Here is a 26,148-nt window from a genome sequence, read left to right as displayed (position 1 = left end):
CACTGGAGACTTTAGAGCACAGGGAGGAGCTGCATGCAGAGCCCTTCTCCCTGAGGAACTGAGTGTAGGGGCCAGGAGGGCAACTTAAGGTGATGCAGCTTCTCAGAAAAAATAAATAAATTAGTACTTACTACTTTTCTTAATTCTGGGATTGAAATGTTCTGCATTTTGAAATAAAATAAGTGTTCTCTAATTTTTCAATCTAAAAAAGTCTCCCATGCTGGAACTACACTCCTCCTTAGAATTGTCCACTCTGGTGGCTCAGATGGTAAAGCATCTGTCTACAATGCAGGAGATCCGGGTTCAATCCCTGGGTCAGGAAGATCCCCTGGAGAAGGAAATGGCAACCCACTCCAGTATTCTTGCCTGGAGAATCCCATGGACAGGGGAACCTGGCAGGCTATACTCCATGGGGCCACAAAGAGTCGGACATGACTGAGCAACTAACACCCAAATTTTACTCCAACAATGATTTAAAATACATGTAAGTACCAAATTCTCAAATAATGTGGTAGGAAGAGTGCTTATCATTCTCAGAGTTTCAAAAATATAGTTACTGAGTAACCACTAAGTGGGCTTCCCAGGTGGCACTAGTGGTAAAGAACCCGCCTGCCAATGCAGGAGACATAAGAGACATGAGTTCAATCTCTGGGTTGGGAAGATCCCTTGGAGAAGGGCACAGCAACCGACTCTAGTCTTGCCAATGAACAGAAGAGCCTGTTAGGCTACAGTCCATAGGGTCAGATACAACTGAAGTGACTTAGCATGTACACACAACCACTAAGTAACACACCCTGCATTAGGCCCTGGGAACACTGAGATAAAGGACAGGAAAAGTCACTGAGAACTTAGAGGGCAGCTAATGGTCCTGACACAATATGACACACTCTGTGTGTGTGACAAAGGAAAGCTCAGCCCGGGTGCTTGAGCAGGGTGTTAGGGAAGACATCTTTCTACCAGAATCACTTGGATTGTGTGACTAAATTCACTGCAAAACGGGGCTGGGCACTGAATAAGATTAAGACACTAACCCAAATTATGACTTATATGTCTTTGATGTCTTAGAAATAATGGACAGGTGTCTGTTCATCAGTGCGCGCTTTATCTCTTCACTCATGTACCACTGGCTCTTTTGCAGAACACCCTAGCTAAAGGTACCGTGAAAGAACTGGCCACGCTGCATGGCACCAAGTACACCTACGGCCCAGGAGCTTCAACGATCTGTAAGTCTTGGCTTCAGAACTGTGCAAAGGCAACAGACAGCCCCCAGAGTCTTTCCTTTCTATCATTTAAAGCATGTGACTTTTGCCTGAGAGTAAATGTTTTATAAAACATGTAATCAGTTTTCTGTTTAGAAGACAAAAGGGGGCGGGGTATATCCCTTTCAACTCATGGACACATCTGCTCTCTGTAAACATCTACTGAGCATCTACCCCCATGCCAGGCCCTCAAGAAGTGCCAGTGGAGAAAGGAAGGCAGGACAGAGAGAAGGCAAGAGGGAAGGAAAAGGGAAGGAGGGAGACCAGAGCCATCTTCCAAGAGCCCACAGCAGGGAAGCAGGAAGAGTTCATGCCATACAGGTGCAAACTGCTGAGACAGAAGGATGTACAAGAACAAAGCACACCCAAAGACTAGCCAACCCAACCCACCGTATCAGGAATGGTTTCCCAGGACGATGACACAGAAGCTTTATCTGGAAAAACAATTGCTGGGGAAAAGCAATAGAGGGAAGGTTTGCTTGGCTAAACAGACTGAAGTTTCAAAGGGCTACTTCAGGCTTAAGCTGTTTTCATGGGGTGCAAGCAAGTAGCAAAAGAGTTAGTTATGGGCTGGACCCCAGGGCCTTGGTGCTACAGTTTGATTTCACTGAGAAAGCACATACTGCAGGTTCCATTTTCAATTTCTACATATATTTGCCTTTGCATGATTTTCTTCTGCCCCAGGCCTTAAAGGACCAGAAATATAAGGGAGAAAATGGCCAGCCTCACCATCAATGGCCTTCAATGCAGCTGGAGAGGCTCCTCCAATCATGAGGGTTTTAAAAAAAAAAAGCTTCATGTAGAATACAGTTTTCTGTATTCTTGTCCTTTATTAAACTTCTCTGTATCAGATGGGGTATACTATTTTCTTAAGGGGGTTCTATTAGAAATAACTCATCTATTCACATACTGTGAACTTCATAGAAGTTTTATTCAGGCCAGTTCAATGAGATTTCTTTTCCCATTATACCATAAGTCCTTGGAGGGCAGGGGCCATGTCTTTCCTTTGTCCTAGTATCTCCAAAGTTGAGCACATGGCCTGCTGTTCAATGAGAACTGTACAACTGTGGAATGAATGAATGAATGAATGAACAACTGAATAAATGAATGACACCATAACTGTTGCTGAATGAATGTCTAATCTATGCCAGGCCATATGTTAGATCCCAAAGAAACAAAAATGAAGACCCAGCCCTGCCCTTGAGCTGCTCCAGTTTCATCATTCAGTACAGTTTCAGCAAGGCTCAGAGTCCTCTCCTCTCACCAATCATCATGCAGTTTTCCTTATTTTTCTAGGAGATACACATTATTTTCCCAAGAACTATATATATATGTTGTAAACAAATCACACACTATGTAAGTGTGACAGTTTACCACAGCAGAGAAGCACACTGAGTGTATATATATATATATATATATATTACTGATCACATCCTGAAGTATTAAACACATCACTCTTACCATGTAGAGGTAAGAGGTAATCTTACCAAGAGATAAGATTAGACTAATCTTTAAAACAGCCCCTATAGCTTTTGTAATCTTGGTGACTAGAAAATGTCCCTACCTGTACTATTTTGTGCAACGAAACATTTGTAATTATAAAAGAAAGCTGGCATGATTTTAAATCTCCTTCCTAGATTTAAAGTGTTTTTTCCCCTTTGATTTGCTCATTTCAGATCCTGCTGCTGGGGGCTCTGATGACTGGGCTTATGACCAAGGAATCCAATATTCCTTCACATTTGAACTCCGGGATAAAGGCACATACGGCTTTGTCCTCCCTGAATCCCAGATCCAGCCAACCTGTGAGGAGACAATGCTGGCCATCAAATACGTTACCAGCTATGTCCTGGAACATCTGTACTGAGCCAGAGTGCTAAGAGCTGGATTTCTGAATATTCACTCGGTTTCTCTTCTATCCTGAATTCCTACTTTTGTGGGCCTGGATGTTTCTTTTTTTTCCAGATCCTCATCTTTCTTTTAAGCTTCTGAGTCTATCAAGCTACTTGGATCTTTAATATTGATCATAATAAAAGTGAATCAGTATAACTAAAAAACCTGACAGACTGTCTGATTCTTTGGGGGGAAAAGATATGAACATATGACTAAGCAAGCTGTGCACAACCAATGATGTAGGTCAGCCTACAAGGAGTTGAAGTCATTGGGGGTACTGCCAATCATGGTAGATTGCAGAGATGTCCAGGTTATAGTGGGGGGCTGATGAGGAAGAAGTAGGAGAAATTTAAGATTGTAAGACATGGTATAGGTGAAACAATCTCGTCACAGTTTAGCTTTCACATCAGCTCATTCAAGTTATTTTCTGAGCTGTTTACTACACGCAAGTACTTTGCTAAGCAACTGAGGACCGAGCGACAAAAAAGAAAGAAAACATGCCTGCCCTTAATGGTTGTACAGGCCATTTGAGATGACAGACATGAAACAAATAATGATTTAACTTATTATGTAAGCTAAGATCAAGGCATCCAGTCCCATCACTTCATGGCAAATAGATGGGGAATCAGTGGAAACAGTGGCTGACTTTATTTTGGGGGGCTCCAAAATCACTGCAGATGGTGATTGCAGCCATGAAATTAAAGACGCTTACTCCTTGGAAGGAAAGTTATGACCAACCTACAGAGCATATTAAAAAGCAGAGACATTACTTTGCCAACAAAGGTCCATCTAGTCAAGGCTATGGTTTTTCCAGTGGTCATGTATGGATGTGAGTTGGACTATAAAGAAAGCTGAGCGCAGAAGAATTGATGCTTTTGAACTGTGGTGTTGGAGAAGACTCTTGAGAGTCCCTTGGACTGCAAGGAGATCAAACGAGTCCATCCTAAAGGAGATCAGTCCTGGTTGTTCATTGGAAGGACTGATGTTGAAGCCGAAACTCCAATACTTTGGCCACCTGATGCAAAGAGCTGACTCATTTGAAATACCCTGATGATGCGAAAGATTGAGGGCAGGAGGAGAAGGGGACAACAGAGGATGAGATGGTTGGATGGCATCACTGACTCAATGGACATGGGTTTGGGTGGACTCCAGGAGTTGGTGATGGACAGGGAGGCCTGGCGTGCTGAGGTTCATGGGGTCGCAAAGAGTCGGACACAACTGAGAGACTGAACTGAACTATTATGTAATAGCTAGTGATTTAATTTATATTACTGATCTGAAGTAGAGGAGAAAGCTCAGGAAGTGCTGAACTGAAGAACGATTATCTGGATGAACGGAGTACCCCTTCCAGGCACTATTAACTATGCAGAAGCTGTAAGAAGAAAGCCAGAAAGGGTGGAACTCAGAGAACTGAGGGAAGATGGGGCAGGTGTAAGGGCTGAGGAAAGAGTTGAGGATCATATCAGGCAGGTTTAGAGGTCAGGTTAAGGATTTGGAACACTGGTCTAAGAACAAAGAGACACATTTTGGATCCTTAGAAGATGGATCCACTGCTGCAATTTGTGTCAAAGAGTGTGTCTCTGATTTCCTCTAGGAGTTTCATAGTATCCAGTCTTACATTTAGGTCTTTAATCCATCTTGAGTTTATTTTTGTATATGTTATTAGAGAATGCTCTAATTTCATTCTTTTACAAGCAGCTATCCAGTTCTCCCAGCACCATTTATTGAAAAGACTGTCTTTCTCCATTGTATATTCTTACCTCCTTTGCCATAGATAAATAAGTAAAGGAAAAAGGAACAAATGGGACCTAGCTAAACTTAAAAGCTTTTGCACAGCAAAGAAAACCATCAACAAAACAAAAGACAACCCAATGAATGGGGGAAGATATTTGACATCATTTGACTGATGAGGGGCTAATACCCAACATATATAAAACTGAACAACAAAAAATAAACAACTGGATTAAAAATGGGCAGAAGAATGAAACAGACACTTCTCCAAAGCAGAAATGCAGACAGCCAAGAGAAACATGAAAAGATGCTCAATATCGCTAACCATCAGGGAAATGCAAATGAAAACAATGAGATATTACCTCACACATGTCAGAATGGCTAACATCAAAAAGAACACAAATAACAAATGTTGGCAAGAATGTGGAGAATAGGGAACACTCCTACACTGCTGGTGGGAATGTACACTGGTGCAGCCACTGCGGAAAACAGTATGGAGGTTTCTCAAAAAACTAAAAATTAAACTACCATATAACCCAGTAATTCCACTCCTGGGTATATATCCAAACAAATATAAACACTAATGTGAAATGATATGTGCCACACCCATGTTCACAGCAATACTATTTACAGTTGCCAATATATTGTAGCAACCTAACTGTCCGTCAACAGACAAAAAAATAAAGAAGATGTGGTCCATATATACAACAGAATAGAGCTCATTCATAAACATTAATGAAATTTTGCCATTTGCACCAAATGGTAGATATGGAAGGCATTATGCTAAGCGATGGAGAAGGAAATGGCAACCCACTCCAGTATTCTTGCCTAGAGAATCCTGTGGACAGAGGAGCCTGGTGGGCTGCTGTCCATAGGGTCACACAGAGTCGGACATGACTGAAGCGACCTAGGAGCAGCAGCAGCATGCTAAGTGGAATAAGTCAGACAGAGAAAGACAAATACTGTACAATATCACTTATATAAAAAATAAGTGAAAAAATACAACAAACTAGTGAATAAGACAAAAAAGCAGACTCACAGACAACAGAGAACAAACTAGTGGTTACTAGTGGGGAGAGGGGAGTGGGGAGGGGTAATGTAAGCGTAGGAGGAAAAGGGGGTTATTATGGGATTATATGAAATCATGTGTGTGAAACTTCTGAAATCTGTAAAACAGTATAGAATTTAAAGAATCTTTCATTCAATTAAAAAAGAGCAATAAGTGACTGTCCTGGTGGTCCAGTGGTTGAATCCATGCTCCCAATGCAGGTACATGGGTTCAATCCCTGGTTGGGGCACGAAGAACCCACATGCCACAGAGCGTGGCCAAAAAAAATACAAATAAAATTTTTAAGAGAACAATGAGAAGCCATTGAAGATGTTAAATTATAAATGACATGATCAGAGTTTTGGGTTTAAAAAAAAAAAAACAACATACCAGTCAGGCTACAGTGTGGAAAGAAAATTGGACGTGAAATAAGAAGGGGCCAGGGACCCTGACTGAACCTGTTGGGCCTAAAATAAAAGAGGCAAAAATAACACTTTGACTTGTACATCAAATATGACTTGAAATTTTCCAGAATTAAAACTGAACATGCTAATAATGGAGAGTATTGTTGTCATTGTTCAGTTGTTCAATCGTGTCCGACTATTTGCAACCCCATGGACTGCAGCACACCAGGCTTCCCTGTCCTTCACTATCTCTCGGAGTTTGCCCAAACTCATGACCACTGAGTCGGTGATGCCATTCAACCATCTCATCCTCTTCTGCCCCAGTCTCCTCTTGCCCTGAATCTTTCCTAGCGTCAAACTCTTTTCCAGTGAGTCAGCTCTTTGCATCAGGTGACCAAAATATTGGAGCTTCAGCATCAGTCCTTCCAATGAATATTCAGGGTTGATTTCTTTTAGGATTGACTGGTTTGATCTCCTTGCTGCCCAGCGGACTCTCAAGAGTTTTCTCCAGCACCACAGTTCAAAAGTATCAATCCTTCATCACTCAGCCTTCTTTATAGTCTAATTCTCACATCCGTATGTAACTACTGGAAAAACCATAACTTGGACTATATGGACTTTTGTCAGCAAAGTGATGTCTCTACTTTTTAATACTCTGTCTAGGTTTGTCATAGGTTTTCATCCAAGGAGCAAGCATAATGAGCAAAGTTCAAATTTTAAAATATAATAATATGTATTTAGATTTTAATGGGAGGGGCATTGCTTACTTTAAAATCATAAAGCGAAACATGACCTCATTGTTTTCCATGTGGAGTCAAGGTAAACAGGATTCCATATATAGCATAATACATTAAAGTAGCTGTGACAGTGTCTATTCAAAAACAGAATCCACTCGTCACTTGTTCAGAAGTTGTCAAGCCAAAGAATGATTAATTGCATTAATTGTCCACTAGATGGTAGCAGTGCAGCTGCTATAATTTGTGAGGCAATCCTCTTCAAAATAATTTAGTAATATCAATATATCATTTATTTTTTAAAAAATAAATCATTTAAGTAGACACAGCAAAGGAGAGACCCTTAAGTGCAAAAATAGAAATTCTCATAAAGTTTTAAGCAGTACTGATGCTAACTTTAAAAATGAATGTAATTTAGCAAAATCATCTTTCCCCTATTCTATTTAAGTTCTATCCATGTGAACTGCAAGGATAACTCAACCAGTTACTGGAGTGAAGTTACCTTGATGGAGGTGTATCATTCAATTCATAGACAGCTCCACAGGACACTCCCTCACCCTACCTTTAGCAGGGAGCATCAACCTCTAAGGGATGCTGTGGCCCTAAGTTCAGTGCTTTAAAGCGGAAATTAGGAGTCTATATGGGCATTTCTAAAATTCCAAGGAATTTTTAAGAAGAATAAAGCATAGGAAAGCAAATAAAATCCATGTATCTGAGATTTCCTGCACTTGAGACATTTTGGCTCTGTCTCTTGCAACTGAAACTTAACAGCTGGCAGGTTAGCAGTGTCACTTGCCTGAGCCTTGTAAAGACTAGTAAAGACTGAGAGAAAAAGAGAAAGAGAAGTTTCTGCATTTGGCCTTCCCAGTACAATGGTACCATGTACCCTCCTGCCTGGCTGACCACAGGCTACTGCTTTGGCAGACCGGACGCCGCCCAGCCTTGCCTACACAGGAGCCCCTGACTGTGAAGGCTCCTCTCTTTATCCTTCCTGCGACGTACTCTCACCCTCGGGACCTAGGACAGGCTCCAAGCTCTTCCTTCAGTCCCCAACTCTCACCTCTCCAAAGCAGCAATTAACAGACAGCACAGGAACAGCTCCCTGGATCTTTCCTATCTCAGATGGTGTTGCCACAAGACTAGCAAGACTGGTTTTCCAGCCTGGAGAATGGGAGTTCTGCTAGAATCACATCTCATGTATTCATCTGCTTTGCCAGATAACCTGTATGAATTGATCAAAGAGAGAATTTCAGGTGTAGAAGGAAGACAGGAGGAACTATGCAATTAATAAGGTTATTTGGTGGCAATATGGGGCTGTGAGGAGCCTCTTAGGTCATCTCATTTGAGCAGGTAGTCATCCCTCTCTAGCCCCATCTGACACTGCCTGAATCACACATCCATGTCTCTGTCCAGAAACACCACCTTTCATGCAACTAGTAAAGACATGTTTCTCTGCAGCACTCTACAGGGCAGTTTCGGTTCCATGTTAAACATACAGTATCCATAACTAAAGGCAGCAATTTGTCTTTCTGACATTTCCTTTATGAAATATGTAAAGGTATTCCGTCAGTTTACTATATTTGATTTACAGACAGAGAATTATTTGAAGAATTCTAGTAAATCACACGAGAACATTCACTTCCATTTTCTAGGATATTTCCTTTATGGTGATAATGTTTGAAAAATATGAAGAAAAGCATACTTTAAAAAAATAAAGTGATATTTTTAACTGTGTCTAGACACACAAAAATCCTAGGAGTGCAAAGACCCAGAAAGATGGAAAATTACTGTTATGTGAAGCATTCAACTTTAGATATCTTTTTAAAGAGGTTAATTTAACCTGTGAAACACCATGCCACCTTACACAGTCAACCCTAAAATGATATAGTGTCCAACAACTACTCATCCTACTCCATAAATATTCCAAGACCTCTCATAAACCTCAATGCAGCAATATAAGGTTGTACTGAACTACGCCTGCCAAGAGATAAAGAGCTCCAAAATATTCTTGAAATCAATAGATTGGGGAGGAATGGCAGGTCTTAAAGCATCACATACCTATGTCCTACTCCAGAAACAAGGAATTGTCAATACGCAACAGACGTTAAGAAGTCAAAGATTGTTTATCACCAAAGTCTTAAGAAAAACCAGGATCCTTCCAACCTTTACTTAGATCCTCAAATAAAAGTGTCCTTCCCAGTTGACCTGAAAAACAGACATATAAGCCTTTTCTCTATAGTTTTGAAATGAACCACACAGAAAAAGGCTTTAACATAGAAAATTTATCAGAATGCTAGAATTGAGTGACTTCTATTTTCTTCTTTCAACTTCTCTGTATTTTGATAAATTATTTTTCCATGTGTATTTATTACTTTTAGAATCCAAATAAAATTCTAAAAAGCAAAGCTATAACATAAATTTTTTTTACCTGAAGCAATACACATTAAAACAAATACAGAGATATTTTGGCCTTATTGGACACGGTCACCACTTTAACCTCCCACCTGATATATGCTGATACTCATCAGTTATGCAGCCTGATAATGGCCAGTATGTCTGTTTATAGAACTTGACAATTGTATTAATACTTAGAGGATGGGTTTCCCAAGTGGCCTAGTGGTAAAGAATCTACCTGCTGATGCAGGAAATGTAAGAGATGTGAGTTTGATCTCTGGGTCAAGAAGATCCCCTGGAGGAGGGCATGGCAACCCACTCCAGCATTCTTGCCTGGAGAATCCCATGGACAGAGAAGCCTGGCGGGCTACAGTCCATGTGATCACAAAGAGTCAGACATGACTGAAGTGACTTAGCAGGCACGCACTTGGAGGACACAGGCATGTTTTTTGTCTCAACCATCCACCAAATCTCTTACATATATATTCATCTCATTTAGCCCTCATAACCACTTGTTAGGGTCTCATTTGCATGCCCAGGAAACAGATCTGGAAGGCAGCATGCTCAAGGTAAAGTAGCTAGTGTTTGGGAATCACTCTAAAGTTACATTTGTCTAACTCCAAAGTCAAGTTCTCCTTTTCCTCTGTTCTCCTGCCAAACACACCCTTAGAGTCAATGGAGCAAGAATATGCTCTGGAATTTTCTAGTGCTGATACCGTTCTCCAATATCAACAACACGAAGGCATTTGTAATCCCCTCTTCTTCTTTACCTGCAGGATCATAGCAAGGGGACCCTCCTGGGTGACAAGTCATACTGTATATCTCTGATGGAGAGGAATGAAGCTGTCGCTGCTGTATGTATAACAGGAGTACTTCCCCAACAGAATTATTTTGATAATAAAAATATAAAACTATGACACTGAGAAGTTTCATTTATGATTGTCTATACATCTGTCAATGTGAAGAGGGAGTTTTAAAAGGAAATTCTAATAAGCTATCTGATCAGACAAATTCATTCACTGTATTACCTTACCTATAATTCTGGGTAAAGCTATTGCCTTCTCCAATCCATAATTAATTGAGTTGTGTTCAAGATTAAAGATCCCCTGTCAGACACTTTAAAAATGACTTATAAATGACTTTCATAAATTCAACTTTCAAAAAGCACTTATTGGGTATCTATAGCATTTAGACCCTAACCAGAATAGCCAATGAATAAACATTTGAGCAACCATGTTATCTTGCCCTTTACATGTCTTCAAGTTGCTTTATGAATAGGGGTTCTCTCTGGGATGGAGGGATAAAAAAGGAGAAAGGAGCAGGGAAGTAATTCAGCAATTTCTGCAATGTTTACTTCTTTGCCAAGAGTAATTTAGCAATTTCTGTCAGGTTCACTTCATTATACTTTTGCCATCATTTATATAATCATCATTTATATAATGATGGCAAAAGTATAAAATTTAGACAGTGAACATAGCTACATTTTCCAGATTACTTCTAATATTTTTAGCATATTCAAAATAATTTGTAATATAAATGTTTTTAATTTAACAACTTACAATGGGGTTTCAAAAACATAGTTTTTTGCCATCAAGGTTCTGTAGCCAGATACCCTAATTCCTCCCAGGTTCCAAGTGCAAATTTAAACCAATTTCTTCCATCATTTACATCAAGCACATGATAGAGTAGTATTTTAGAACAAAGAATTGGATTCAAAGGTCAACTCTGAACAGACTAACTTTGCTCCCGAAGGCAAAAGTGAAAGTGTTAGTCACTCAGTCGTGCCTGACTCTTTGCGATCCCATGGACTGTAGCCCGCCCAGCTCCTCTGTCCATGGAATTCTCTAGGCAACCACACTGGAGTGGGTAGCCATTCTCTTCTCCAGGGGAACTTTCCAACCCAGGGATCAACACCAGGTCTCCTGCGCTGTATGTGGGCTCTTTACCATCTGAGACACCAGACAAGTTATTTGCTAAACAAGGAATTTGCCTCCCGTTCCATCTGTACAATGGGAATTCTTAACTGTAAAAGGTATATGAGTAGCATGGAATTCACCTGTCACAAAGAGGGCAATTAGGGTTAATGTTGCCACCCTACTCCCCTCCCCAATTAGAAAATGGTGGGGCGAAGGGGTGGGGGACTCTTTCTATCCACCAGAACCCAAAGAGGAAACTAGCTGTTCCTCCAGATAAGAGTTGAGACGTAAAACCAGCAGAGTGTCTTTGGACAGGCAAAGAAGAACCATGAGGTTCCTCCTGCCTGTGAGTTTGATCGCCACCACCCTTGCAATTGCTCCTGTCCGCTTTGACGGGTAAATCTCACGGCCCTGTGTACCAGACTGTGTTTGGGAAGACAATGAGGAAATGTTTCTTTCCAGTTCACGTGTTTCACTTTTTGTGTTCTTACAGGAACAAGGTACTCCGTGTGAAGCTCCAGGATGAAAAACAAGCAAACATCATCAAGGACTTAGCCAAAACCAGCCAGGTAAAGCATGTAAAGGGCTATCTTATCTTTTCTATTTCCTAAAAGCTGCTTCTTTTGCCTTTTATTTTTAACAGCCACAGAGCTACCAAAGACAAAGATTGAGGGAAACGGTGATAATTGGATAATGCAACTCACTGCTAATCCTTTCATTGTTTCTGTTTATTTTTCTCCAAATTACCACTTCTTTTTCCCATCCAAAAACTTTGCAAACAACAGTGTTTTTTAGGTGGAATTGTGAAATAGGGAGACATTCCTGACTTTTATCATGGCCTCTTCTTCAATCTTGACAGTGCCTGCCTACTCCATTCTCCTCACTACCACCTGGATCTATACCAGTGGCCTAATTTCTGTGACATATCATAATTATGATTACATCAAGGTACTGCTTAACTAATAACATCAATGCACTGTTTGATAAAACCAAGAAGCGTCCCTTTCTAAGAGCAGATCCATTTTGAAAGAAAACTCTTAAAGTTAGCTCTGTCTTTTAAAATCCAATGGACTAAAGTAATCATTGTATCATTTGTTTAACTGCTTCTCTGTATAAGACACACTGTTCCAGCCACTTGTTGTTATTATTCAGTCACTAAGTCGTGTTCAACTCTTTGTGACCCCATGGACTGCAGCACACTAGGTTTCCCTATCCTTCACTGTCTCCCTGAGTTTGCTCAAATACATCATTTCAAATTCATTAGATTTTCAATGTCTGTGTCCCAATTTAATGTGTTTAAAACAGGAGAAGTGAAGTTCAAAGATGGTAAATTAAATGACCAAGATGACACGTCAAATTTAAACCCAGAATGGAATATGAGATTTAGTTTAGTCAGATACTCCCTTATTTCCACATCAAATCAATCTGCCTATACTAATTCCCAGATGCTTCTCAAATCCATACTTTCCTCTTCATTCCCCTGTCACTGCCTAATTCATGTCTGCTCTATCTTTTCCAGGGACAACTTCAATAGACAATTACAATTTCTCTTATGTTCAGGGTTCTAGTCTTGCCTCCCACAAAGTCAAATCCATACTGCAACTTGATTGCATTAAAATTAGACACTACATTCCTCTGTTTGAAGGTTTTCAGTGAGAGGTGGCCTAGTATGGAAAGAGCATGGTCTTCAGAGGTTCAAATCCTAGTTTTACACTAGCTCTGTGTCCTTAGGCAAGTTACTTAACCTCTCTGGGCTTCAATTTCCTTCTCTGTAAAGTGGGGACATAATAACCATACCTATTTCCTAAAGTTTCTATAAAGACTAAATGAGCTAATATTTGGGTAATGGTCAGCTGGCCTGGCCATAATAAGTACTGTAGAAGCATCTTCTATTGATATTGATGTGGTATTCCAAGAACTTCATAATCTCCAACCTCTGTACTCCACCCTCTTTCTTACCCTTCAAGCACTATTAACACCAAACACTCACCCACATTGGCCCTACACACCTTTTCTCAGGAGGAATGTATTTTCCTCTTTACTTGGCCAAATGCTACTTATTCTTCAAGATCCAGCTCAGGCAGTATCTCCTGGAGAAAGTCCCTCTCTGTTCATCAACTCTCATGACCCAGATGGGTTGCTTCTTGTGCTCCTAGAAGCAACCTTGTGCTTGCCCCTGGCACAGGTAAGCATATTGGAAATGCATAGATGGCTCTGTCTTCCACAGTAAGCTTCTTGCTTCTCTTTTATTAACCTCCACAACCCTGGCATCCAGCTCTGCGCCTGATGCTTAGTTCATGAAAGTCCACTGAGCCCTAAACTCTTGCACTGTGCTTTCCTGGTGGCTCAGTTGTAAAGAATCCACCTGCCAATGCAGGAGACATTTTTGATTCCTGGGTCAGGAAGATGCCCTCAAGGAGGGCATGGAAACCCACTTCAGTATTCTTGCCTGCCGAATCCCTTGGACAGAGGAGCCTGGCAGGCTAGAATCCATAGGGTTGCAAAAGAGTCGGACTTGACTTAGCAACTAAACAACAACAACAAATTCATGCACCACATAACCCTGTTAGGATAGAGAAATTGCTATTGTGATGGCCTGTCTAACTCACCTTTAAATCATTCTTATACCTCCCAGATGTCTAATTTATACTGTAGCCTTTTGATCAAAACAAACCAACAAATACTGGTTGGTTCACAGCAGCCTTATACTGGAACAGGACTGACAAGAAGTAGAGTGGAATTCATCTACAGAACAGCCAGGCAGACTCAGCTATGCCCACAAGCTTGGCACGATGGGTGGAAAATGAGCATTTTCTCCACATTTCCGAGGCTGGGAAATGATACTTCATTTGGTTTCACGGTTGAGTATGATTTTCAAGAATAAGAACTGGGAACTTCTCAAATTATTTTAATCTGAATTCGATCTTTACAGTCCTGTTCACCAAATTTCTGAAATTCTCAGCTAGCAGAAGATAAAGAGAAGGGAACCAACAGTTGCTAAATACTGCGTGGCCCAGATGTCATAGCTGTTTCATAACCTCCACAACACTCCCAACGGAGCGCTGTTAGCTCCACTTCTTAGGAGGAGGACTGAAACTCAAAGAGTTTTAGTAATCTGCCCAAGGACACACTGCTGGGAAAATGACAGGGCTAGAGAATTTGTCTTCACTGGACACCATCTTTCCAGGAAATTCAGAGTTTACAGGGACATCTGGTTCTGAGGCCTGACCCAGGAGCAGGGGCAGGGGAGGGAGAAGCCACATATGAATCCATGTTCCCAACCAGAGGCAGATGCTGTGGCTAAATCAGTTGTGAAACCACTCCAACTGGTGGTAGAAGAAAACAGATTAACCAAAAGCTGATCATTCTTTTTGCATCTGAATATATTATGTCCAAAAAAATATGATCATTACAATAGCTTTTTTTCCCACTGCCTAATATTCAACAGTTTTTAAATATATTTGCAAAAATCTCATAGGTTTATTAAGAGAAGAGTTCATACTTCAGACATGTTGAACCCCCAATTCCTTTCATTGCATATGACAAATGGTCATTTATTAATAAACATGTGTTGCATGAGCAAATAAACAACTGTGACTAACACTGAACTTATCTTCACAGCTTGACTTCTGGTACCCAGACTCCACCCACCATGTAGTTGCTAACATGACGGTGGATTTCCAAATCACTGCAAAGGAATTCCAGTTTGTTTAGTCTGTGTTGGATCAAAATCAAATGCACTATGAGTAAGTCCTATGAAAATATTCAAATGTGTTAGATTTCAAGACTGAGGAGTCTTGAAATTGAAAGGAGAGTATAATTTTATATTGGGCCCCTCAAAATGAAAGCTCTGTCTATGAAATAACACTTACAGTTGCCTCCAAACAGAGTATGGATGCCTGCTTATAAAAATGATGAGCTCAAACTTGGCACTCAAGTTCTATCTTATGTTTATTATGATCTGCAAGAATGACAGTTATGGTATCTGCCATCCCTAAAACTCAACCCCTGGTAAGGACAAAGAGCACGTGAGCAGGTATGGATGGTCTGGTCACACTCATTACTCCTGACAGGTAAGCAGCCCAGAACTCAGCACTACCGATGACTACCAGCATTGCATTGTTTTTCATTATTTAAACTTTTTATTTGATACTGGAGTATAGCCAAGTAACAATGTTGTGACAGTTTCAGGTGCACAGCAAGGCGACCCAGCCATATACATACATGTATCAATTCTCCCTCAAACTCCCCTCCTATCCAGGCTGCCACATGACATTGAGCAGAATTCCTTGTGCCTGCACCAGATTCTTGTATTCAAATTCTCCTGATACATAAAAAGAGACCTAAAGTACAATGTTTATCTTTGAGTCAGAGATGTGAGAATGTAAAATATATAATAAATAATTCTTTATGAAAGAAATTCTTCCTCAGAGAAAGCAGAACAACACAGTAAAATAAGACTTAAATCTAAGAGGAGAGAATTCTCAAATGGCCTAAGATGCAGAAATGAGTCATTGTGGTCCCATAGAGAAATAAGAGGAAATTAGAAATTGTCGAGCATGAGCCATGGGTCATGCACACACAGTCTGGGCCCTAGGGCAACAAATAAGAAGGGAGCTCAGAGATGAATATCACAAATCAATGTATACTAGAGAAAACAAAGTGTGTTTTTATACTTTAAAATATTTAGCAGTTTGATGTACTGAGGGGTCCTGTTTGAACTCCCCTAGCCCTTGTCATTCCAGCAGCCCCCTTTACAGAGACCCCATCACTCAAAATTGCTACACATTAGTTCTTTCTTTTTGATTTAATATTTCATGCCTCTGCTACCTAACTTAGTGCTGTTAACACAAAAAACCTTCTACTTCTGGTTCAAAGATCCTACAGTGTCATATTAGAGAGCGGGATTCATTGCTGCTCATCATGACTTGATTGTATTTATTAAATTGCTACAATATCCCTAACAAATTTAAATACTATTGAAGGAAATACATACATAGACAAGTAAACAAAAAACATTCTTGCCTACGGCTTAGAGTCACAGGTTATTATGTGTGATTATGGTTGGTCACTATGTTTGTTTTTGCCATTGTTTCAAGAAGGCTGTGAAACAAACGTGCAAGTTTATATATGGTGAGAACATATTCAAAAGTAATTTATTCTTGTTGTTTAATCACTGTCATATCTGACTCTTTTGCAACTCCATGGACTATAGCTTGCCAGGCTCCACTGTCCATGGGATTTTTCAGGCAAGAATACTGGAGTGGGTTGCCATTTCCTTTTCCAGGGGATCTTTCCAGGGGACCCAGGGATTGAACCCATGTCTCTTTCACTGGCAGGCGGATTCTTTCCCAATGAACCACCAGGGAAGTTAATATATGGGGAGAACATATTCAAAATTATGAATCTAAACACTTTTAATTAATACATTGATAAGTTTTTCTATAATTTTATAAACTGTACCATTAAAATTAGAAGCAGACACTTTATAAACATACCTGTAAACTCACAGAAATTAGTAGGACATTATGGACTCTGGGCTTATGCTGAGGTTGATATGCTGTCTTGAATATTTCTAAAAGAAATCACCCCTCTACACTATATACTTCCTGATGACCATCTCTTGAATCACTTGACAGCCAGACTTCTAAAATATGTGCCTCGATGTATACAATCTTCATTTTACTTCATTAATACAAACCTGACCCAGATTCCTTATGATCAGCTAATTCTTACAAAGTATCTAGCCCAAGCTAAAATAAATTTTACCTAATTTTGTATAATTTGATTTGAACAGCAGGTTAAACATAAAGTAGTACATTTTCCTCAGTATCCTGATACTGTAGACAAGAAGCTGACTGCTTGACACTGAGTGTAGTTAGTGGCATAGATCACTGTGACAGGAGACTCTAAGGCAGGAGGCTGCCAGCCATCCATTTTATCAGCCCTTATTCCTCTTTGGCCTTCTCCAAGCTTGGAACAGCTCTGACTCAAACAGAGGTCTAAATCCAGATCCTCATAAATAGTGTGCTTTTCATTTTGTCTTATGCCAAGTACTTTCTTTCTATTTACATCAAGAAGCAAAGTGTTAAACTACCTATAAAAATTAGTTTTATCTAATTAGGACATGATTTCTAGAAATTGGTCCAAATTAGCCACAGTTGTGGGAAAGCCACATAATTAGATAGTTACCTTCCTCGGAAATATAAATATGTAAAGTGATCTGTGCAGACAAGAACTATTTAAAATCTTGTCTCCAAGTACTAATTATATGGATAATTTTATTTGCATATTAATTATATGTGTTACTTGGTGTCAGTCAGTAACAGAAGTGGGTTCTAAGCACAGAAACATCTGGTTGGACCAGACACCAGTCTGAATAAAAACACATTAAGAGGCTGGTTTGACACAATGATTTACTTAGACACCCTTCATTAGACAGTGCATATAAACCACTATTTAGTTTAAAGCATCTGTGTGATATTTTTTTTAATTTCAAGAAAATTAAATTACCAAGACAGATTTTATTTTAAAGTAGCATGTTTGCTCCCTTTCCCACAGAAAAAGAGCAACAGGATAACTAGAGACTATCAGCTGTGGCACACACATCATCATGGCACCCTTTCCCTCCTACTGAATAAAAATTAGTGCCTTAAAGTTTATTATCTAACATAGAAATACACCTCAAATGTTGGGGGAAATCCACATCCATAAGTGCTGAGTAGAATAAAAGGTAATTCAATTAGGGAGCTCCTGAAGAGAATTGAGATCATGCAGAAACCTGGAATCATGCTTTTTGAGTAGACTCTACCCTGCAGGAATGTGGATATCAGGGAGAGGCAGTCCAAACCAATTTATCAGGCAGCATAACATGACTCTGCCTCCCTAAAACATCCTTCCCCACTGCACTTACACACACACACACACACACACACACTCCAAAACTCATGGTAACACATATACCGGCCCACAGTTCTCCATTCCTTCTTTTTTTAAAAATTGAAGTACATTTGAGTACAATATTTGTTTCAGGTGTATAGCACAGTGTTTCCATATTTTCATAGATTATACTCCATTAAAATTCATGCCAATGGCTGATTCATGTTGTGGTTTCACAGAAAACAAAATTCTGTAATGCAATTATCCTTCAATTAAAAAATAAATAAATTTTAAAAACCTTATTACAAAATAATGGTTATAATTCCCTGTTTTATACAGTATATTCTTACCTACTCTTATAAAAGTAGTTTGTATCTCTTAATCCCATACCCCTATCTTTTCCCTCTCCCCACTACTTTGCTTTCTAAATCTGTGAATCTCTTTCTATTTTGTGATGTACATGTTCATTTGTTTTATTTTTTTAGATTCCATAAATAAGTGATATCATATAGTATTTGCCTTTTTCTGTTTGACTTATTTCACTAAGCATATTATTATCTAGGTCCATCCACATTGCTGCAAAAGGATAATCTCATTCTTTTTACGGCTGAGTAATACTCCAATGTATATGTATACCACATCTTCTTTATCTTTTGTCTATTTGTCTATCTTTATCCATTTGTCTATTGATGAACACTTGGTTTGCTTCCATATCCTGGGTGTATCTTTTCAAATTAGTGGGGTTTTTTTCTGAATATACACCCATGAGTGGAATTGCTGACCACATGGTAGTTCTATTTTCAGTTTTTTGGGGAAGCTCCATACTGTTTTCCATAGTGTCTATACCAATTTACATTGCTACCAACAGTGGGAATGGACTCTCCAGACCCTCTATTATGTTCCATTGATCTATGTGTCTTTTTTTGTTCCAGTACTCTACTGTTTTGATGACCTAGCTTTGTAGTATAGTCTGAAGTCAGAGAGAGTGATATCTCCAGCTAACCAAATCTAACAATATATAAAAAGGGTCATACATCATGATTAAATGGGATTTATTCCAGGGTCACAAAGATGGTTCAATATTTGCAAATTACTCAATGTGATATACCACAAAGACAAAAGGAAAGATTAAAAAACAATCACTTGATCATCTCAATAGAGATGACTAGGTACCTGTGGTCACCTAACCTATGACAAAGGAGACAAGAATATACAGTGGAGAAAAGACAGTTTCCTCAGTAAGTGGTGCTACAAAAACTGAACTGCTACATGTGAAAGAATGAAATTAGAACATTCCCTAATACTATACACAAAAAGTAATTCAAAATGGATTAAAGACCTAAATGTAAGGCCAGACACTCTAAAACTTTTAGAGGAAAACAGAGAGAGAACACTCTTTGACATAAATTGCAGCAAACTCTTTTTTGACTCGCTTCCTAAAGTAATGAAAATAAAAACAAAAGTAAATAAATGAGATCTAATACAACTTAAAAGCTTTTGCACAGCAAAGGAAACCATAAACAAAACAAAAAGACAACCCTCAGAATGGGAGAAAATATTTGCAAACAAAGCAGCCAGCAAGGAATTAATCTTCAAAATATACACATAGCTCATGCAGCTCAATATCAAAAAAACAAATAACCCAGTCCAAAAAATGGGCAGAAGATCTAAACAGACATTTTCCCGAAGAATATATACAAATGGCCAAAAAGCACATGAAAAGATGCTGGACATCACTAATTATTAGAGAAATGCAGTCAAAACTACAATGAGGTATCACCTCACACTGGTCAGAATGGCCAGCATCAAAAAATCTATGAACAATAAATGCTGGAGAGGATGTGGAGAAAAGGTACCCTCCAACACTATTGGTGGGAATGTAAACTGGTATAGACACTATGGAGAATATTCATGGAGGTTCCTTAAAAAACTAAAAATAGAGCTACCATATGACCCAGTAATCCCATTCATGGGCATATACCCAGAGAAAACCATAATTTGAAAAGATATATGCACCTCAACACTCATTGCAGCACTGTTAACAAAAATGAGGACTTGGAAGTAACCTAAATGTCCATCAACAGAGGAACAGATTAAGAAGAAGTGATACATCTATACAATGGAGTACTACTCAACCATAAAAAAGAACAAAATAATGCCATTTGTAGCAACATGGATCTACAGATCATTATACTGAGTGAAGTCAGACAGACACAGAAAGACAAATATATTATATCACATGTACGCAGAATCTAAGATAAAGGGTACAAATAAATATATTTACAAAACATAAGTAGAGTCACAGATATACAAAACAAACATGGTTACCAGGGGATAAGGGGCAGGAGGGATAAACTGGGAGACTGGGATTGCCATATACACACTACCGTATATAAAGTAGGTAACTAATAAGAACATGCCGCACAGTCCAGGGAACTCTACTAGTACTTGTAATGGCCCAGTTGGGAAAAGAATCTTTAAAAAAGAGTGGGCATATGTATTAATATATGTATAAATGATTCACTCTGCCATATTCCTGAAATTAACACAACATTGCAAATCAACTCTACTCCAATAAAAATGTTTTTCAATTAAATTGGAAGTAAACAGGCAAAATTATCACTATTTGCAGAAGACAAGATACTTTACATAGAAAATCCTAAAGTCTCTATCCAAAAACTATTAGAATAAATGAATTCAGCAGTTGCAGGATACAAGATTAATAAGCATTGTCTCTTGCTTTTCTATATACTAACATGAACTATCAGAAAGAGAGTAAAAAAAAAATTCTGCTTAAAATCATATCAAAAAGAATAAAATACCTGAGAATAAACTTAACCAAGGTGGTGAAAGACCTATACTCTGAAAACTATAAAATACTGATGAAGAAAACTGAAGATGATACAGATCCCATACCCTTGGATTGGAAGAACTAATATCATTAAGATGCCCATACTACTCAGAGCAATCTACAGGTTTAATGCAATCCCTATCAAAATACCCAGGACATTTTTCACAGAACTAGAACAAATAATCCTAAAATTTTTATGCACCCACCAAAAAAAAAAAAACCATACACACTCATATACACACACACATTGCCAAAGCAATCTCCATTCCTACTAAAAGCAGCAAATGGAAGGAGCCATGAAATTGTTGAAATAAGATTCGTTTTGCCTCTTCTCTGAACTAACCTGCTCCCTGATCTTGAGACTCAGGCTTTCTGGAGAGCTGGTCAACTGAGCAAACTTCGTACAAGCTTCAGTAGACTAAGGAGAGTTTAGATCTGACAGCAATACCCAGAGCTTTCCTTCCTTATGATGGATAACTGTTGTATAATGGCTCACGGCTAGAGTATTGAAGTCAGACAGCTCTAGGCTCAAATTTCAACTTCTGTATTTTAGTTATATCAATGTTGGAAATCTACCTAACATCTATGAAAATGGAAGTTATCATGGTACCAAATTAATAGTGTTGATGTAAAGATTGAGTGATAAAATGTAAATATCATGCTGAACAGAATGTCTGGCACATAAGAAAGACTCAATAAACATTGGCCATTTACATCATTAAATCCTCAGGGGTGATTATTTATCCTTTCACCTATATTTAGCAATATTTTTTAACAAATTAAGGAAATCTTAGAGCGCTAAAATAATATTTAAGAGAAAGTACTTTGGTTTCATCTACTTAAACCTGGCTGCTGGTTAGTGGAAGCCCTCAGGAAAATAACATCTGGACATGGATCTTAATTTCCAGCCTTAGGCTTAATTTCTAGTTCCCATCAGCAGCAATCTGGCACCATTCTGATGTCCTCATGCAGCTGCAGATGTGGGAAGGTCGTATTTCAGCTCACACAATTTTCTCTTGCCGCTGTTATCACAAGAGCTAAATTGATATGTGTAAGTCTAAAAATATTCTTAGATACAAGCTTCCTGTGACTAATTAATACTGCCATATGTTACCAATCAACCTCTGAGACCATAAAAATCTCCCTTTTGCCTGGTTCCTCTGCTTTTAATGCAGGTGGAGCAAAAGCCACAAGCCCTCTTTAGAGTTTAAGACAATTAAATATGGCTGCAGGGACAACCCAAAATATAATCTCCAAACTTCTCAGACTTCATGTGAGTTTTAGCGCACAACAGGCGCCCCTTGATTCCAAATCTGTTGTCAAATTTTTCTTTCTCAAAAATCCCAGATTCATCCTAAGTCAAAAGCCAAGCATACAGTGAGCAGTACATGGTCTCATGTCCGAAATAAACTCTAATTAGGAGTATACCTCACTTCTGTTCTTCCTCTAAACTCAGATCAGTCAATCAGCAAGAACAGCACAGCTCTAGATAAATGGGAAGATAGGAAGCCAGACACATGACATATCTAAAAGACACGGTTAGAGAATCATGAAGAAACAGTATAAACTTGATCAAAGACAGAGATGAGGGAAGAGAAAATTTCTGCAAATGAAAGATAACTGTTTTTTCTTTCCCCCGTAAGTGTGTATTTTATCATTTCCCCCTGTCAAACAGAATCTTGATTCACGATGCACAAGAAGAGGTTGAAAAACAGTTTGATGTTAAAGAAGATAACCCAGGCAGGCACAGCTATGCAAAATATAATAACTGGAACAAGGTATCATATAAAATGCCTGTACTTCCAAAGAGAAAAATGTTACCCTCAACATTTGTTGTCACTTAGTTATCTTTTATTCTAATCTCTCAAAATCGGTTTTGTTCCTAAGATTGTTGCTTGGACTAAAACAATGGTGCATAAGCATCCTAAAATGGTCTCTCATATCAAAATTGGAACTACTGCTGAAGATAATCCACTGTATGTTCTCAAGGTAAAAGTAATTCAAGAACTACTGATTCTTAACTATTGTTCCAAAATATGAATTTTAAGAGTTACTTTGTGACACAACTAGCTAGTTTTTGTTTATTTATTGTTTATTTTTGGCTGTGCTGGGTCTTCACTGCTGCTCGGGCTTTTTCTCCAGTTGGGGTGAGCAGGGGTCACGTTTGCAGGTTTCTCATTGCAGTGGCTTCCCTTGTTGTGGAGCACAGGCTCTAGGGCACAGAGGCTTCAGTAGTTGGGGCTCCCGGGCTCTAGAGCGTAGGCTCAATAGTTGTGGCACAGGGGCTTAGTTGCTCCTTGGCATGTGGGATCTTCCTAGACCAGGGATCAAACCCATGTCTCCTGCACTAGCTGGCAGATTCTTATCTACTATGCCACCAGGGAAGGCCCTAGCTAATTTTTATACAATAAAAAGTCTTATTTCTTTGAAGAACACGTAAGCTTTAGACAACCATTCAAGAATAGAAGTGACAGATGGTTTTAGGTGGGACCAAGAAAGTCTATGAATAAACCACTTGACAGACACAGTGGACAAAACCAGACAAGTTTCTTATCCTATATCTTTATTACAAGAGCATATGATGTCCCTGGTGTATAAAAGAGTTTTTCATCCATTAAAATTCAGGGAAATGGACAACTAAATGTCAAGAAGAAAAGAAATTTAAGATTCATATAATTGTAGGAGTTCAGTACAGTAAGTGAGGCATTTTAACTGTGTTGATAGGGATTTCCGTCTATGACTGAGTTGACAACTGCCATTCAGCTGCTGCTGGATTTCTGTACATCCGAAGACATTGCTCCCTAAAGCATCCTCTCAATAACTGAGAAGCCCTTCCCTACTCTGAATTCCCATCCATTCGTGCTCTCCAACCACTCAAAACAAATATAAATTCTCCAAATGACAGCCCTTCAAATATCCAGCCCTATTCCTCCTCCCCACTGAAACACAACTACAGAGTCTTTCCCACTTCTTGTTTACGAAGTAAGAAAAACAAAAGAAAATGGCAGAAACAGAAGCAACTTTATAACATATATCTCAGACCAAAGGATGTTAGCAATAAAACAAGAAAAACAATAGATTGTGATTTTTTAATTTATTTAATTTAATTGGAGGCTACTTTACAATATTGTAGTGGTTTTTGCCATCCATCGACATGATTTTTTAAAACTCGAAAAGCCACTCTGACATGAAGAAAAATTTTTGAAAAATATACTGTGAAATAGATGATGAATTATGTATTTTAAAGATACGTACCACGGTCCTCCCTGAGAAAAATAAGTGCACACACAGTGACTCACGCAACAGGAGACAGGTGAAATAACTGCTTTGAGACTACGAGTGAGTTCTTGGACAACAAGGGATCAGTGTGTGAGTTCATGTAAAATAACACCTCAAATTTATTTTTTAAAAGATTGGGGGAAAGGATGAAAGAAGAAAGGCTATTTTTATGGACTGTGGCATTCATGCACGAGAATGGATCTCCCCAGCCTTCTGCCAGTGGTTTGTCTATCAGGTAAGTCAATTGGAACATTCACGCAATTCTCCTTTGTCAAGTCTCCAGCACTTCACTGGGTGGCAACACCCCTTTACAAATGAGTGCAGTTCCACTTAACTAGAAGAGCCCACATTTGATGCTGTCAGGGAATAAAACACTCTGGATTTTACTCATCGTTGAGGTTTTTTTTTATAAAATTGACACCTTCCTTCAAACTTCTTGAAACCCAGATGACGGCTTATAAAATATTTTAAAAAATGGCTACAATATGGTTTTTCCTATAGTTAAGTATCGGAGAAGGCAATGGCATCCCACTCCAATACTCTTGCCTGGAAAATCCCATGGACGGAGGAGCCTGGTAGGCTACAGTCCATGGGGTCGCTAAGAGTCGGACACGACTGAGCGACTTCACTTTCACTTTTCCCTTTCATGCACTGGAGAAAGAAATGGCAACCCACTCCAGTGTTCTTGCCTGGAGAATCCTAGGGATGGGGGAGCCTGGTGAGCTGCCGTCTATGGGGCCGCACAGAGTCGGACACGACTAAAGCGATTTAGCATAGCATAGCATAGCATAGTTAAGTATGGAAAATCTGAAACTATCTTTATACTTAAAATCTACAAACTTGGCCTTACTTTGGTGAATTCAAAGCACAGAACACTAGTTCCCACTTAGATATTTAATTGGCTACACACACTTTTGGAAGTTTCATGCTTAAGTTTCCTTTCCAAGTGAAAAATAACTCACTTTTTAAAAAAGTAAATCCAGTTTATGGGCTTCCCAGGTGGCATAGCGATTAAGAATCCACCTGCCAAGCAGGAGATGCAGGTTCGATCCCTGGGTCGGGAAGATCCCCTGGAGAAGGAAATGGCAACCCACTCTAGTATTCTTGCCTGAAGAATTCCATGGACAGAGAAGCCTGGCAGGTTACAGTCCACTGAATACCAAGAGTCGGATACCATCTAGTGACTAAATAACAACAAATCCTGTTTATAAGTTTGTTGTTCCTCTCACTCTATTTCTATTGTATTCTGATTCCCACGATCTTTTAACTCTCTCTTTTCTGCCAACTTGTGCATATAACATGCTGCTGGAATACGACATCACAACCACTTTCAGGGCAAGTTTATTTCCACTAGGAATGAATCTGCCAATCAAACTGATTTATCCCTGCAGTTGTTTTAGTTCTTCAGCTGAGGGCCGAGAGCTCTGTTTACTTAAGCCATAAAGGAACACACAAGATAGGCCTATAAGAAATACCTTTTCTTGGGACTTCCCTGCGGTCTAGTGGCTAAGAGTCTCAGCTCCCAATGCAGGGGGCCCAGGTGCAAACCCTGCTCAGGGAACTAGATCCCACATACCACAACTAAAGATACCACTTGCTGCAATTAAAACCTGGCACAAACAAATAAACTTATTTTTTAATGAAAAGAAACATCTTGGCTCTAGTGCAGATAAACATGGAAGAGATTTTCCAAGAATAATGAGAGATTTTAGTTAGCCATAAAAAGGTCAGATAATCAGAGAAATTTCCATCTGATGTGAGAA

At 39.2% G+C, this 26,148-nt stretch overlaps 3 protein-coding genes across 4 annotated transcripts in view; 2 read left to right on the top strand and 1 right to left on the bottom strand.

Annotated features, from left to right (window-relative positions):
* The window catches only part of CPB1 (carboxypeptidase B1), a 34,789-nt gene extending 31,476 nt beyond the window's left edge, over nucleotides 1-3,313 (top strand). The window contains exons 10-11 of the mRNA XM_081573947.1: nucleotides 1,139-1,223; nucleotides 2,936-3,313. Coding sequence (XP_081430073.1) covers nucleotides 1,139-1,223; nucleotides 2,936-3,123 — 273 coding nt within the window. The 3' untranslated portion in view covers nucleotides 3,124-3,313. The remainder of the gene's footprint in view (nucleotides 1-1,138; nucleotides 1,224-2,935) is intronic.
* Nucleotides 1-26,148, bottom strand: part of LOC145539796 (uncharacterized) — a 634,383-nt gene that overhangs the window by 567,377 nt on the left and 40,858 nt on the right. The gene's annotated exons all lie outside the window — the stretch shown is intronic.
* The window catches only part of CPA3 (carboxypeptidase A3), a 29,734-nt gene continuing 15,290 nt past the window's right edge, over nucleotides 11,705-26,148 (top strand). The window contains 6 exon segments of the mRNA XM_081573412.1: nucleotides 11,705-11,772; nucleotides 11,870-11,945; nucleotides 14,998-15,122; nucleotides 22,782-22,884; nucleotides 22,994-23,095; nucleotides 24,519-24,620. Of these exon segments, the coding sequence (XP_081429538.1) occupies nucleotides 11,705-11,772; nucleotides 11,870-11,945; nucleotides 14,998-15,122; nucleotides 22,782-22,884; nucleotides 22,994-23,095; nucleotides 24,519-24,620 (576 nt within the window).

This window comes from Giraffa tippelskirchi, chromosome 2 (genome assembly GCF_054371585.1).
Source record: "Giraffa tippelskirchi isolate mGirTip1 chromosome 2, T2T-mGirTip1v1.2.pri, whole genome shotgun sequence".
NCBI lineage: Eukaryota > Metazoa > Chordata > Mammalia > Artiodactyla > Giraffidae > Giraffa > Giraffa tippelskirchi.
Note: the sequence above shows the minus strand (reverse complement) of the source record. Positions and strands in the feature narration are given on the sequence as shown.